This window comes from Balaenoptera physalus, assembly GCF_965194825.1.
Source record: "Balaenoptera physalus genome assembly, chromosome: 2".
In the NCBI taxonomy this organism is placed as follows: domain Eukaryota; kingdom Metazoa; phylum Chordata; class Mammalia; order Artiodactyla; family Balaenopteridae; genus Balaenoptera; species Balaenoptera physalus.
Window position 1 is genome coordinate 67,241,714 of NC_138883.1, and position 16,042 is coordinate 67,257,755.

Consider the following 16,042-nt stretch of genomic DNA (forward strand, 5'->3'; position numbering starts at 1 on the left):
GGCTATACTAATACCAGACAAAATAGATTTTAAGGGAATTCCCTGACAGTCTAGTGGTTAGGACTCTGCATTTTCATTGCCGAGGGCTCAGGTTCAATCCCTGATTGGGGAACTAAGATCCCACAAGCCACATGGCCCAAGAAAAAGTAGATTTTTTTTTTTAATTGTGTTATATTCCAGTTTTTAAGTCTTTACCTTTTTTTTTTTTTAATTTATTTATTTATGGCTGTGTTGGGTCTTTGTTTCTGTGTGAGGGCTTTCTCTAGTTGTGGCAAGCGGGGGCCACTCTTCACTGCGGTGCGCGGGCCTCTCACTATCACGGCCTCTCTTGTTGCAGAGCACAGGCTCCAGACGCGCAGGCTCAGTAATTGTGGCTCACGGGCCCAGTTGCTCCGTGGCATGTGGGATCTTCCCAGACCAGGGCTCGAACCCATGTCCCCTGCATTGGCAGGCAGATTCTCAACCACTGCGCCACCAGGGAAGCCCAGAAAAAGTAGATTTTAAGACAAAAATTGTTACTAGAGGCAAAGAAGGATATATTATAATGATAAAAGGATCAGTCTGTTGGGAAGACATAACTATAAATATATATGCACCTAACAACAAAGTCCCAAAATACATGAAGTAAAAACTAATAAAACTGAAGTGAGACATAGACAATTCAACAATAATAATTGGTGACTTCACTACTCCACTTTCAATGATGACTAGAACAACCAAACAGATGATCAGTAAGGAAAGAGAAGACTTGAACAATATTATAAACCAACTAGACCTAAGGGACATTCACCCAACTAAAACAGAATGCACATTCTTCTCAAGTATACATGGAAACATCTCCATGACTTAAAATAAGTACAAAACATGTACACTGAAAACTATAAAATATTACTGAAAGATTAAAGATGAACTAAACCAATGGAAAGATATCTCATGTTTATAAATTGGGAAACATTATTAAAATGGCAATACTTCCTAAACGGATGTACATACTCAATGTAACCTCTATCAAAATCAGAGCTTGTTTATTTTTAAATTTTCTATTTTTTTGGCTGCACCACGCTGCTTGTGGGATCTTAGTTCCCCAACCAGGGATCGAACCCAGGCCCCCTGCAGTGGAAGCTCCAAGCCCTAATCACTGGACCACCAGGGTATTCCCATCACAGCTTGTTTAGACATGGAAGCAACCTAAATGTCCATCGACAGATGAATGGATAAAGAAGATGTGGTACATATACACAATGGAATATTACTTAGACATAAAAAAAAATGCCATTTGAAGCAACATGGATGGACCTAGAGATTATCATGCTAAGTGAAGTAAGTCAGACAGACAAATACCATATGATATCACTTACATGTGGAATCTAAAAAAATGATACAAATGAACTTATTTATAAAACAGAAATAGTCATAGATGTAGAAGACAAACTTATGGTTACCAGGGGAGAAAAGCAGGGAGGGATAAATTGGGAGATTGGGATTGACATATACACACTACTATATATAAAATAGATAATAATAAGGACCTACCGTATAGCACAGGGAACTCTACTCAATACTCTGGAATGATCTATATGGGAAAAGAATCTAAAAAAGAGTGGATAGGGACCTCCCTGGTGGTCCAGTGGTTAAGACTTTGAGCTCCCAATGCAGGGGGCCTGGGTTTGATCCCTGGTCAGGGAACTAGATCCCACATTCCACAACTAAGAGTCCACATGCTGCAACTAAATGATCCTGCATGCCACAACTAAGTCCCAGAGCAGCCAAATAAATAAATATTAAAAAAAAATAAACATAAGGGACTTCCCTGGTGGTGCAGTGGTTAGGAATCCACCTACCAATGCAGGTGACACGGGTTTGATCCCTGGTCCGGGAAGATCCCACATGCCGTGGAGCAACTAAGCCCGTGCGCCACAACTACTGAGCCTGCGCTGTAGAGCCCGCAAGCCACAACTACTGAGCCTGCGTGCCACAGCGTGCCCCAACTACTGAAGCCCGCACACCTAGAGCCCGTGCTCCACGACAAGAGAAGCCACTGCAATGACAGGCCCGTGCGCTGCAACGCAGAGCAGCCCCCGCTCGCTGCAACTAGAGAAAGCCCACGCACAGCAACAAACACCCAATGCAGCCAAAAATAAAATTAAAAATTAAAAATTAAAAAAATAATAAAGATAAATATCTAAAAAAACATAAAAAAGACTGGATATATGTATATGTATAAATGATTTACTTTGCTGTACAGGAGAAACTAATACAACATTGTAAATCAACTATACTCCAATAAAAATTTTAAAAATAATAAAAGTCAGATACCAATCTCAAAAAAAAAATTCAGAGCTTTTTTTTTTTTTTCTACAATTGACAAGCTGACCTTAAAATTCATATGGAAATGCAAACAACCCAGAATAGCCAAAATGATCTTGAAACAGAAGAACAACATTGGAGACATCACACTTCATGATTTCAAAACTACAAAGCTACAGTAATCAACTCAGGGTGGTGCTGGAATAAGGACAGAAATTCAGATCAATGAAACATAATTGAGAGTCCAGATAAACCTTTACACTCATGGTAAGTTGATTTTCAACAAAGGTGCCAAGGCAAGTCATGGGGAAATAATAGCCTTTTCAACAAATAGTGCTGAAACAATTGGATATTCATGTGCAAATAAGAATAAAGTTGGACTCCTACATCACAACATATTCAAAAATTAATTTAGAATAGATCATAAATCTAAATGTAAGAGCTTAAATTATAAAACTCTTAGAAGAAAACATAAATGTAAATATCCACGATCTTGAATTAAGCAATGGTTTCTTAGATTCTGAAAGCACACGTGACAAAAGAAAAACTAGATAAATTGGACTTCATAAAATTTGTAAACTTTTGTGCTTCAAAAAACACCATCCAGAAACTGAGGGACTTCCCTGGTGGGGTAGTGGTTAAGAATCCGCCTGCCAATGCAGGGGACATGGGTTCGAGCCCTGGTCCAGGAAGATCCCATATGCCGCAGAGCAACTCAGCCCGTGCACCACAACTACTGAGCCTGTGCTCTGGAGCCTGAGAGCCACAACTACTGAGCCCACGCACCACAACTACTGAAGCCCACGTGCCTAGAGCCCGTGCTCTGCAACAAGAGAAGCCACTGCAATGAGAAGCCTGTGCACTGCAATGAAGAGTAGCCCCCACTCGATGCAACTAGAGAAAGCCCGCGCGCAGCAACGAAGACCCAACGCAACCAAAAATAAATAAATAAATAAATAAATAAACAAAAAGAAACTGAAAAGGTGGGACTTCCCTGGTGGCGCAGTGGTTAAGAATCTGCCTGCCAATGCAGGGGACATGGGTTCGGTACAACTACTGAGCCCAAGCGCCACAACTACTGAAGCCCATATGCCTAGACCCCATGCTCTGCGACAGAAGCCACCGCAATGAGAAGCCCGCGCACCACAACGAAGAGTAGCCCCTGCTCGCTGCAACTAGAGAAAGCCCACACGCAGCAATGAAGACCCAACGCAGCCAAAAAAATAAAAGAAACTGAAAAGGCAACACACAGGATTGGAGACTATATTTGCAAATTATATCTCTGACAAGGGACTTATATCCAGAATATTTAAAGAACTCATAACTCAACAATGAAAAAACGAATAACCCAATCTTAAAATGCATGAAGAATTTGAACAGATTTTTTTCCAAAGAAGGTATATGAAGAGCCAATAAGCACATAAAAAATGCTCAACATCATTAGTCATTAGGAAAATGCAAATAAAAATCACAATGAGATACTATTTCACACTCACTAGGATGGCTATTATTAAAAAAGACACTTTTGGCTGGAACTGCCATCTTCCAGTCATTCACCAAAATGACGAACACAAATGGAAAGAAGAGAAGCACCTGCTATATGTTCTCTAGGCCTTTTAGAAAACATGTTATTGTTCCTTTGGCCACATACATGCAAACCTACAAAGAAGGAGATATTGTAAACCTCAAGGGAATGGGCACTATTCAAAGAGGAATGCCCCACAAATGTTACCAAGGCAAAACTGGAAGAGTCTACTATATTACCCAGCATGCTGTTGGCATTGTTGTAAACAAACGAGTTAAGGGCAAGAATCTTGCCAAGAGAATTAATGTATATACTGAATGTATTAAACATTCTTAAGAGCCAAGATAGCTTCCTGAAACATGTGAAGGAAAATAATCAGAAAAAGAAGGAAGCCAAAGACAATGGTACTTGGATTCAACTAAAGCACCAGCCTGTTTCACCCAGAGAAGCAAACTTTGTAACAACCAATGGAAAAGAGCCTGAACTGCTGAAACCCATTCCCTATGAATTCACAGCATGAAAGGTATAAAAAATAAAATAAAAGGCCTTGGGACTGTTATAAAAACCACTGACCTGTACACTTTAAAAGCATTAATTGTATATGAATTATATTTCAATAAAGCTATTATTAAAAGTATATATATATACATATATATAATGTACACACATATGTGTATATACAGTTTATATATTTAAATATATACATATGTGTATATATGATATATATGATGCACACATCAGAAAATTGAATATAAAACTAAAGAAAGTGAATAATAAAAAAATCTTGAAATCATCTAATGATGATTTTCAAAGAAAAACTAGTACAGATATCATTTCCTTGAAAGCTTGGTGGTTAATTTCCTTGGTCAAGAAGCTGCCTGCCTTAATCTCTAGATTACCTCAGCATATGCACATTCTCACATTAATAATACATATATACGGTCTGCAGGTATTATCAAGCCATTGGCATTTACCTAGTAAATCAAACATTATTTCCTGGGCTCCAAGTTTATATTAAATTCTGATTTACCTTCCAAGGTGTTTTAGACAAGGATTCAGATAAGCTTTGGCAAATGACCTCGAGGGAAGTAATTTTGGTTTTGTATGACCTAGATGGATTTTTCTGCTAAGGAGCTTTACTTGAATAACTGCTCACCTTTTTAACTCTGCTATGGCAGACACACTGATCTCTGAAAGTATAAGTTTAATCCTTAAGGCTGGCCCTCAGGCTTCTTTAGTTAGCTGATAAAAAGGATAAAAAGGACTCCTTGAATAACACATGAGTTGCGATGGTGCTGGGTAGATGAATTTTGGACTCTGGTGATGTAAGAAGTCCAAGAAAAGGGCTTAAGACTTGTTTACTGTCATTAATTTCATATTATTTAATATGATCACAATATGTCATGTATATGATTTTGTGTATGTATATATTTCTATTTAGAAAAAAAGGTCATGGAAATGTTATCAAAATGTTAATAATAATGACCTCAAGGTGGTAGGTGATTATTGTTTTTTTCTTTTTATTCTATTGGACTTCCCAAGTTTTACACTGTATATATGTATTACATTAAAGAAATGTTTTTAATTGCAAAAGTGATTGTAAAAGAAATTCAAACACTAAAAAGAAATATAAAATAAAAATCGAAGTGCTCTCCCTTATTCCCTTTTTTCTGATTCACTTTTCAGAGGAAATCATTTAATAGTTTTATGTATCTTCTTTTAAATTCCCCCTTTATTTTTTATTTATTTATTTATTTATTTATTTATTTATTTATTTATTTATTTATTTATTTATTTATGTCACACTGCGCAGCATGCCAGATCTTAGTTCCCCGACCAGGAATCAAACCTTCACCCCCTGCAGCAGAAGCTCAGATTCTTAACCAGTGGACCACCAGAGAAGTCCCTCTTTCATTATGTTTATTCATATTATATATAGAATTTAAAAATGGGATCTTAATGTTTACGATTCTGCAACTTTCTATTCTAATTTTAAATATTTTTCATTTTTCTAAGTCAATCTCCTTTTAAACATCTGCACAGGTTAAATGAATCTGTGCAGATTTGTTCACTTTGCTATTGATGGGACATGTAGGCAGTTTCCAATATTCAGTAAGTATAAAAATGCTGCAGTAAATATCCTGGTGTATTTATTTTTCTGCACTCATGCTATAATTTCTATATGCTTAATTCCTCAAGGTGTATTTCTTTTTATCATGGTGTGTGTGTGTTGGGGAGGTTCATTTAGCCCAGTGAGAGAGAGAGAGCTTCTGCAGCCAGGCTTTCTGGATTCAAAATCCACCTTTGTTGTTTACCAGCTATGTGATCTTATAGATTACTTAACTTTTATAGGTCTTCATTTCCCAATCTGCAAAATGGAGACAATAACATTATCTCCCTTGTAGGGTTGTGAGGAGGATTAAATGAGTTAGTAATTACAAAGCACTTAAAAATGTGCCTACACATAGTAAGCTCTGTATAAGTGTTTGTAAGTTAATTTTAAAAATATCTGTTCCTTTCATTATCCCCTATAATGTTACCTCTTTAATTTATTATATAACAAAAACATAAGAATAAACTTACTTGAACTATTTTGAGTTTTGAAAAGCTTAATAACTATAGCGATCTCTCCATAGATAAAAGGTTAAATGATGCCGTAACTTAAAATTAAGAAACATTTCCATAAGATTATCTCAGAATGTCAGTATTGCTTCCTTTATCCTCTTAGACCTCCCGTATATTTTTAAAAAATCATTTTTATTATGAGATTTTCAAATACACACAAAACTACAGACACTAGTATAATGAACCCCCATGTACTTATTACCCAGATTCAATAGTCGTCCTCAGTGCATGGCCAATTATGTTTCATCTGTACTCTACCCACTATCCCCTCAAACTATTTTGTAGCAAATCCTAGTTATCATATCATTTCATCTGTAAATATTTTAGTATGCTTCTCTAAGCAATAAGGACCCTTCTTTTTTTTTTTTTATAATATAACCATTATATCATTATCATACATTAAAAACAATTAACAATAACCCCTTAATAGCAAATATCCAGGAGAAACTTCAAATTTATACAATTATTATATGTCTTTCCCCAATACACTTTTTAAAATATGTAATAAGAAAATGGAATCCATTTTTTAAAATTAATTTATTAATTTATTTTTTTGGCTGCTTTGTGTATTCGTTGCTGTGTGTGGGCTTTCTCTAGTTGTGGCAAGCGGGGGCTACTCTTCGTTGCAGTGCGCAGGCTTCTTATTGCAGTGGCTTCTCTTGTTGCAGAGCACAGGCTCTAGGCGCGTGGGCTTCAGTAGTTGTGGCACGCAGGCTCAGTAGTTGTGGTATGTGGGCTCTAGAGTGCAGGCTCAGTAGTTGTGGCTCAAGGGCTTAGTCACTCTGAGGCATATGGGATCTTCCTGGACCAGGGATTGAACCCATGTTCCATGTATTGGCAGGCGGATTCTTAACCACTGCGCCACCAGGGAAGTCCCAGAAAATAGACTTCTTTACAGAACTTAGGTTCTTTAAAGTCTTCCATTGAATGAATTTTCATAAATCAGATCCTACTTTTCCTTTAACTAAGCTATAAAGTACTTATTATCCACCTGAGCATGCTAATGAAGAGTAACAACCTTTTTTTTTAGCCTTGGAGAAAGAACAACTAACTAGGAACATAAAACACACAACTTTTACAACTATTATTTGTTGTCTGTCCTCACTACCAAGGCACATATGATGGATAGAGTGAATCTTGTAAAAAATTGTCAAAATTCTAGAATATATTTATAAATACATCATTTTTGAAATCTTTAGAAAAGAAGAATGATTCCTAGAAGACAGCAATACTAAGAATTAGTCATCTCAAGCTAAACTTACTATCTTATTTTTTTAACTTTCAATTTTGAAATAAGTTTAAACACAAAAAAATTGCAAAAAAAATAAAAAGACTTCCTATATATATCCTTTACCCAGCTTCCCCAAATGTTATTATTGGGATGCCACAGTTGAAATAAGTGGATTTCAAGAAGGCAATTGACATTTCCTTTAAAATCTTGGATACAAATATGTTCATTCTGTACTACAAGACTCAATTTTGGTTTTCATTTTCTTAGTATTGTCACTTTTTAAAAAAAAGTATGTTAAAATTCTTATTGCTAAGAAGGATGTAAGTGGGTCAGGTGATAAATACTGTTAGGTAAAGTCATAGTTACCTGAACAACTACATCAAGAGAATGTTACTTAATGCATGAAAAACTGCTTGGTGAAAGGTTTGTGACACACCAGTGCCTTTGTTTTGGCCAAGTTCTGTGGAACACCTTTACCTAATTAACTACTAACAAAGAATTTGGAAGGATGGCTGATACATTTCACTACCCAATTGGGATTCAAAGAGATTGCCACAGGATGCGGCACTGACGCAGAATCAACAAGACGAAATTTAATAAGTCTAAACATTAAGGACAAAAACATTAACCGCCAAATTAAAAGACTAAAGAAAAGCTGGCTTGGCAGTTCAGGGAGCAGGAAGTAAGGGCTTTAGTTTACTGCAAACTCTGTATGAGCCAAAAGAGTGATGTGACTACCACCCTCCCAACCCAATGCAATAGAAGACTGTACTCCTCTGTCTTGTCTGACCGCCTTTAAAGCACAGTTTTAGACTTAGGAATCAGTTAAAGAATTTCAGGAGAAACTGGACCATGACCAAAGAGGGTAAAGCTGTTGAAGGAACTAGACTTACTTTGCCTGAAGAAAAAAGGGCGTGGAATGACTGCTGTCATTAATTGTGGTGACCTGTCCCATGGAAGAGGAAGCCGACCTAGCATGCCATACCAGACAGCAGAACTAATAATGTAATTAATATTAATAGCTGGCACTTTTGAGTGTTTAATATGTGGTAGGCATTTACATGCATTATCTTGTTTAATATATTTATTCTATGAGGGGTTAGTTTCTATTATTATCTTAGTCTTATAGATTAGGAAAACAAAACTCAGAGAGGCCAAGGCAACATAGATAGTACATCAAGTAGCTAATGTCCATAATGAATTAATACTTGTAATACATTTAGAAGAGTGTTAGGACATGATAAGTGCCTAATAAAACTTAGCGGCAATAAAAATAATAGTATCATTATAATTATATTTAAATATTATTATTATTGTATTGACTTAGGTCAGTGGTTCTCAGCCTTGGCTACACATTAGAATGACTTTAAAAAATACTGATGTCTGAGGACTTCCTTGGTGGTACAGTGGGTAAGACTCCGCGCTCCCAATGCAGGGGGCCTGGGTTTGATTCCTGGTCGGGGAACTAGATCCCGCATACATGCTGTAACTAAGATGTCTGCATGCCGCAACAAAGATCCCACAAGCCGCAGCTAAGACCCAGTGCAGCCAAAATAAACAAATAAATAAATATTAAAAAAAAAATACTGATGTCCGGATCCTACCTTCAGAGATCCTGACTGAAGGGGTCTGAGATATGGCCTGATCGTCTGACATTTTAAAAGTTCCCCAGGTGAAGAAAACATTCACAAAGACACATCTGATAAAGACTACTATCAGAATATACAAAGAGCACTTACAATTCAACAAGAAAATGAACAATCTGCTTAAAAAAATGGGCAACAGATCGGAACAGACACCTCACCGAAGAAGATATACAGGTAGCAAATAAGTATATGAAAAGATGCTCCACATCACATGCCATTAGGGAATTGAAAATTAAAACAATAATATGATACCACTACACACCTATTAGAATGGGCAAAATCCAAAACACTGACAACAGCAAATGCTGACAAGAATGTGGAGCAACAGGAACTCTCATTCACTGCTTATGGAAATGCAAAATGGGGGGTATTCCCTGGAGGTCCATTGGTTAGGACTTGGCGCTCTCGATCCCTGGTCAGGGAACTAAGATCCCACAAGCTATGCAGCTCAGCAAAAAAAAAAAAAAGAAATGCAAAATGGTGCAGCTACTTTGGAAGACAGTTTGGCAGTTTCTTACAAAAGTAAACATATTCTTGTGGGAGGGAGGGAGAATTAGATGAAGGTAGTCAAAAGGTACAAACTTCCAGTTACAAGAAAAATATGTACTAGGGATGTCATTTATGACATGATAACAATAATTAACACTGCTGAACGTTATAAATGAAAGTTGTTAACAGAGTAAATCCTAAGAGTTCTCATCACAAGGAAAAAATAATTTTTTAATCTATTTCTTTAATGTGGTATCTATATGAGATGACGGATGTTCACTAAACCTACTGTGGTCATCATTTCATGATATATGTAAGTCAAATAATTATGTTGTACATCTTAAGCTTATACAGTGCGGTATGTCGATTATATCTCAGTAAAACCGGAAGGAAAAAACCAAACATTCTTACCATACAATCCAGAAATTATGGTGCTTAGTATTCATCCAAATGAGTTGAAAACTTATGTCCATGTAAAAATTTGCACCTCGATGTTTACAGAAGCTTATTTTTATTGCCAAAACTTGGAAGCATCCAAGATGTCCTTCAGTAGGTGGATGGATAAATAAACTTTGGTACATCCGGACAACAGAATATTATTCAGCCCTGAAAAGAAATGAGCTATTAAGCCATGAAACGACATGAAAGAACATTAAATGCATATTACTAAGTGAAAGAAACCAACATGAAAAGGCTATATACTGTATGATTTCAACTATATAACATTCTGGATAAGGTAAAACAACAGACAAGGTAAAAAGATTAGTGGTTGCCAGGGGCTAGGGGTGAATGGGATGAATACATAGAGCACAAGTGATTTTTAGGGCTGTGAAACTATTCTATAATGATGGATATGTGTGATGATATATTTGTCAAAATCCGTAGACTATACAACACCAAGAGTGAACTCTAATGTGAACTATGGACTCTGAGTGATAATAATGTGTCAACATAGGTTCGTTAATTGTAACAAATGTACTATCCTGTGGGGGATTTTGACAGTTGTGCATGTATAGGGGCAGGAGGTGTATGGGAATTCTCTGTATTTTCTGCTCAACTTTACTGCAAACCTAAACTGCTCTAAAAAATAGTCTATTAAAAAAAAAAAGTTCCCCAAGTGACTCTAATGTGCAGCTAAGGTTGAAAATTACTGGTCTAGGTTCTTTGCATACGCAATCTCCTTCAACTCTTCCAACGCTCATCTAATTATGTAGCTGTTGTCATCCTTTTTTACATATGAGGAAACTGAGGTTTGGAGGGATCAAATAATTTATCCAAGTTCACTCAGGTAGTAAAACGGGAACAGGGTTTCACATATTGGTCGGCCAGCTTCTACCACACCACTTTTTAATAATTGGAGCTCATAGATCGGGGTAAAATGCATTGCCTCATGAATCATTTCCCAACACTGGAAATATCATAGAAAAGGCTGGATAACAAGTCAGGGATGGCACAGACAAATTACTACATTGTTTTTTTTCAGTATGAGGGAAGACAGAGTAAGTTATCTTTAACATTCCTTCAGACTCTAAGAGCCCGAAGAGTTGAAGGCCTGGGTTTGAGAACGAGATGGGTCCCTGAGGAGCTATGAGACCCTGAGCAAGTCACCTAACTTCTCTGAGCTTTTCCTCTTATATAAAGATAATACCTACGCTGTTAGATCATTTTTTATATATAATAAAATTATATATGAGGATTAAATAATAATATATGTTAAAGTCTCTTGCTAACTGTAAAGCTTCATAGAAATCAGTTTTAACTTTAAGGTGTTTAATCATCCTAAAACCTGGTTTGCATTACAGCACTCCTTTGTTTAAAATGTCCAAGAGCTCCCCATCATCCAAAGAACAACATTGTTCACCCAACGTTCAGACTCCTTAGCACAAGACCCTTAGCTAATTGATTCCAATTAACTTCAATGTTCTCTTCCAGCCACTACCTCCACCCTAGGTTCCAGCCAAATTTAATTTCCTACTCTTCCAAAATGACTGATGACATTCTTTCATATTCAGAGCCTCTCAGAGATTAAGGAAAGCCACAGACATCCCCATTTCCAGTTAAAAGTGGAAGAAATGCCCAGACATTTTTTGTAGTGTATTTGAAATGTTTACAGCTAACAGTGCTTTCGATACATAAAAAACTTAGTGTCATATAATTGTGCTATTCATAAGATTTACTTTAAAAATTACTTCGTTGTAATGTCAATCAGTGGGATAAGAGTTTAAATTTGAATGAACGTCTTCCTTTTTGATCTTGTTGAATGGTTCCGAGTGACTGTGTATATACTGAAGATCCTTCATGAAAGTGGGGCCTATACCAAAAGGCAGCCTGTTCCCTCTCCTCCCCCAAGAGGAGTCCTCTCCACATCTCTATGCCTCTCCATGTGGTCTCCTTAATGTTTGGCCAGCTCCAAACATAGTTCACACATTATTTTTGAAGCCTTCCAAGATATCATTACCTCCTTGATGGCCCCAGTGTACCTGACAATATTATGTGATAAGTATGATCATGGAGCCAGACACAGTGGATGTGAATACATCTACCTTCCTCTAGACTTTTATAGTTTATTGAAGATGAGGTCTGTGCCTTACTCACTGTACCTTACACTGCTTGGCACATAGCAATTCTCAAAGTTCATTATTCTTAGATTTTGACATCAAGGTGAAATATTAACGTGTAAATATATCCTGGTTTCTTGGGACATATATTCAAGTACGGTCAGTTGCCTTCATCTGGGTCTCCTGTTTTCTGCAGGGCTTTATTCCTTTCCTTTAATGCTCTTATTCTGGGATCTCATTTCAATTAAAAAATGATACAATAATAAAATCACAAAAAAGGTCAGCATTTTTGGATAAGGTTTCTTTAAAGTATGCTACAGCCATTAATTTTTCCAGGTAGGAAGTGGGTGGTATAAATAGAGATGGTGAGGGAATAAAGGAAACTATACCTTTATATAATTATTTAAATTCTGATCTATCTTTAAAACAAGTATTTTAAAGATTTCTTCTCCATTCTTATTGCCAAAAACTAGGCCCTTTCTCTCTCCACTACTGGAGGATTTTAGCAATCTCCCAGTTAATCTCCTTGTCTAGGTAGCTCCTTTTAGCCATTCTGGACACTCTTGCCCTATACATCTTTGTAAGACTTTTATAATTTTTCCAGTCAATGTTCTAGTCCAGAACTTGTTACTTTCCTCAGCCTAAATTCTGCATCCCACACATTTAAGTCCCTGCTTACTTTAGCTCCTATCTTCTATATCATTGCTTAATGCTGGTTTTTGCTTGGGGCACAGGTCCTCTTTCCTTTGTTTCAGAGCAGATCAGGCTTTGCTTGTATTCTTACTCCTCCCTTGAAGTGTTCACATTCTACCCATTCTTCAAGTCCAAAAGGAATGCCACTTCATCCTTGAAGATTTTCCTGGCAGCTCCAAGTTACATTCATAGCTTGCAAATAATTATTCTCATGTGCTGAACTTGGGACAAGATAGTGGAATCCTCCACTCTTTTCTCTTAATTTGACCTACTAACAGGAGACCTGGGAACCCTTACCTGCCACAATGGGACATGTACCTATAGATATCTGAGGTGCAAATCTGTAATTTCCAAAATACTAGTTCTTCAAGCATATGTAGCAGCTTCTCTGATTGCTTAAAGGAACACGACTCAAATACTATCATGTAATAATCATTTTCGTTTAAAAGATGAAAAAGTGATAGTACAGTGGGTGTACGGGGCATGGGTTTACTTATCTCACAAACCAATGGATTCATTTCTTGATTAAAAAAAAAGCTATATTCACATTTCCAATTAATTACATCCTAAATGTCTCCAAGCCCGTCCCATAAGCAGGCATATTTCGTTTTCAACGCGTGTGAAATAAAATGTTTGAAGGGAATAATAATGGACATATTGGAGACTACAACGCAGAGGAAGAACTCAAAAGCACACTCGAGGAGCTGCTTCTATTGGGGACGCCGCTGGGCCCGATTCACGCTTTTGGGAGCCGCAGTGCTCTCATCTGTACAATGGAGAGGATACTCGACAATATTTACCTCCCAGGGTGGTGGTGAAAGTTTTTCTTTCTGGTGAACTGCCGGGCGGTTTGCCTACCGAAAGGAGGCGCTTTCCTTCCCCCGACGCACTTCCGTGCGCGAGGAGGGATGACCAGCCGAGAGGAGGGGAAGCTCGTGGCTGAGGTCGCCTGGGCCGCAGCTTTGACGGGCAGCGTCGGGGCCTTCAGCAGGAGCACGTCAAGTGTGTACACACCGTGCAAAACACGCTGAGCGTGCGTGCACCCGTGTGCGCGGGGTGCTGGGAGTGCGCTCGGATTGACAGCGAAGCGTGAAGGCGCAGGGCGTACGACAGAAAAGCGACAGCCGACGAGGCCGAAGGAGTCCGAGGCCCCGGTAGCGGCGACGACGCGTCCGGTCTCCCGGCGCCCCGGCTAGGCGCCCCAGCGCTGTGGGCCGACCGGTCTCCGCAGCGCCCCACGTGGCGGTCGGCAGGGTCGAGCGGGGAGAGCATATTTGCTCCGCCTCCGCGGCGCAGGGTTGCCCTCCGCAGTTTCCCCGCCCGGCTCTCACCCGACCCTCCACCCATCCCCCTCCCGGATCGCGATGGACGCTGCATCCCCCAGCCGTCGCCGCCGGCAGCACAGTGCGGGGTTCTGAGCTGCAGGGCCTGAGGAGACGCGTGCCGGAGACGGGACGTGAGCTGGCGGCCGCCGGTCTGGGGAACCTCTCGCTTCCCTGTCACTAGGTCCCGGCGGAGGAAGGGGAGGGACGAGACGCGGCTTTTCCTGTGCCGCCTGCCCGGCTCGACCTGCGCGGCCTGCAGCTTCCTGGGAACTCGAGGGCCGCGGCCGGGCCTTGCTCTGCCCGCGGCCTGCTTGGAGCTGGACCGGGGCGGTTTGGGACGACAGGCCTGGGTAAGCTTGAGGGAAGGGAAGGCGGGAGCGCCTTGGGCGGTCGGAAAGGCCAGGCGTGGTGCCGGCATCAGGGATGCACGGCGGCGGGCCGGGAGCGAGACCCTGGCCCCTGGTGAGGTCGGCGGGGCTGCCGCCGACTCACCCGCTTATCCCCTTTGTTCCCCTCCCCCGGCCCTGCCCGCGGCGGGACCCGGCTTCTCCGAGCCGGAGCCCATGGCTGGCCCCACTTGTCCTTGAGAAGGGTTCGCCGCCCGGCGGGGCCAGGGACGAACCGCCGGGCCTCGGAGTTCCGGGCGCCGCTCCCGGGAGACCCATCGCCCTGCCCGCCCCGGCGGCCTCCTCTCAGGCAGAGAGGCTTGCTGCTCCTCCCCCAAAACTTGCCCTCCTCCTCGACACAGGTAGCTAACTTAGCCGGGTTTGGTGCCGGAAAACCAGAGCGCGGTGCCTGCCTCTCCCGGCGCGGAGTCAGCTGGGCCCGCAGTGTTGGGTGCCCACCGGGACCTGTCGCTGGATTTATACACCTGTAGCTGGGTTACGTGGGACCCAAAGCTGAACTTCCGTCAGGGCGCTTACGAGCTTTTGTAATGCTTATTGGTGCTGCTTCACCGAGGTTGTTGCTGCTGTCGTTGTTGTTTTTAACTAACTGCCCCATTCTGTGGGGCTGGGGAAGGAGGACCGTAGATTGGCCTGTGTTCTGATCCGTAACGTGTTAGTCCATTGCACTTACTTCTAGCATTTCTTTTTAAACTTTTAAGAACAGTTGTCAAGACTGCCAAAATTCCTAATCAAGTCTTTATTCATAGATAGATCTTGTGTCTAATTATCGTTTGTATTTGGACATCTTAAGAAGAGCAGTAAATAAATTGAGAAGTCAGCAGAATTTATAAAATTGGAGGTAATTTTAGAGTAGAAACTTAATTTGGGGGGGAATTGGATCAAAGTGCTTAGTCTCCTTAAAATACTGAATCTAACCCTTATCAGAAGATCGGTTTTGGGTGGAGGAAGGGGAAAGAAGTTTGCTGGAAAAAAAAAAAAAAGAACCTTTTTGGTAAGGTGTTGTTTGCCTTTTGGTGCAGACGTTAGTGATAAGCAGTAGTGGGATCCGAAGCTTGTTTGATTGTCTTTGACAAAGACGGCTCTGGTTTCCAGTTAAGCAGCAACCTAATCAGCTTATACTCTTTTGCAAAACTGGTTTTTATTTAGTACAATGTATGAAGTTAAACCCGAGGTATAAGGAAAGTTGAAAAACTGCATTAAGCGCTCTATCGAAACATACTTATGAGTCTTTTTTAA

The 16,042-nt window shown here is 39.9% G+C and overlaps 2 protein-coding genes and 1 pseudogene across 19 annotated transcripts in view; 2 read left to right on the forward strand and 1 right to left on the reverse strand.

Annotated features, from left to right (window-relative positions):
- Window positions 1-16,019, reverse strand: part of LOC309656088 (uncharacterized protein) — a 75,216-nt gene extending 59,197 nt beyond the window's left edge. For 7 of the 9 annotated variants that reach the window (XM_082452265.1, XM_082452268.1, XM_082452264.1 and 4 more), the window contains exons 1-2: window positions 13,875-16,019; window positions 10,235-10,429 (exon numbers count right to left, since the gene is read on the reverse strand). In XM_082452265.1, coding sequence (XP_082308391.1) covers window positions 14,059-14,817 — 759 coding nt within the window. In that variant the 5' untranslated portion in view covers window positions 14,818-16,019 and the 3' untranslated portion in view covers window positions 10,235-10,429; window positions 13,875-14,058. Of the gene's footprint in view, window positions 1-10,234; window positions 10,445-13,874 lie in introns of all 9 variants that reach the window. The other 2 variants (XM_082452269.1, XM_082452271.1) reach the window with 2 other exon arrangements.
- LOC309656109 (large ribosomal subunit protein eL21 pseudogene) lies at window positions 525-5,588 on the forward strand (annotated as a pseudogene). Its single transcript has one exon. The product of its transcript is annotated as a large ribosomal subunit protein eL21 pseudogene (transcript).
- HECTD1 (HECT domain E3 ubiquitin protein ligase 1) overlaps window positions 14,613-16,042 on the forward strand; it is an 89,976-nt gene continuing 88,546 nt past the window's right edge. For all 9 annotated transcript variants that reach the window (XM_082451967.1, XM_082451971.1, XM_082451968.1 and 6 more), the window contains exon 1: window positions 14,613-14,749. The gene's annotated coding sequence lies outside the window, so the exon portion shown is untranslated. The remainder of the gene's footprint in view (window positions 14,750-16,042) is intronic.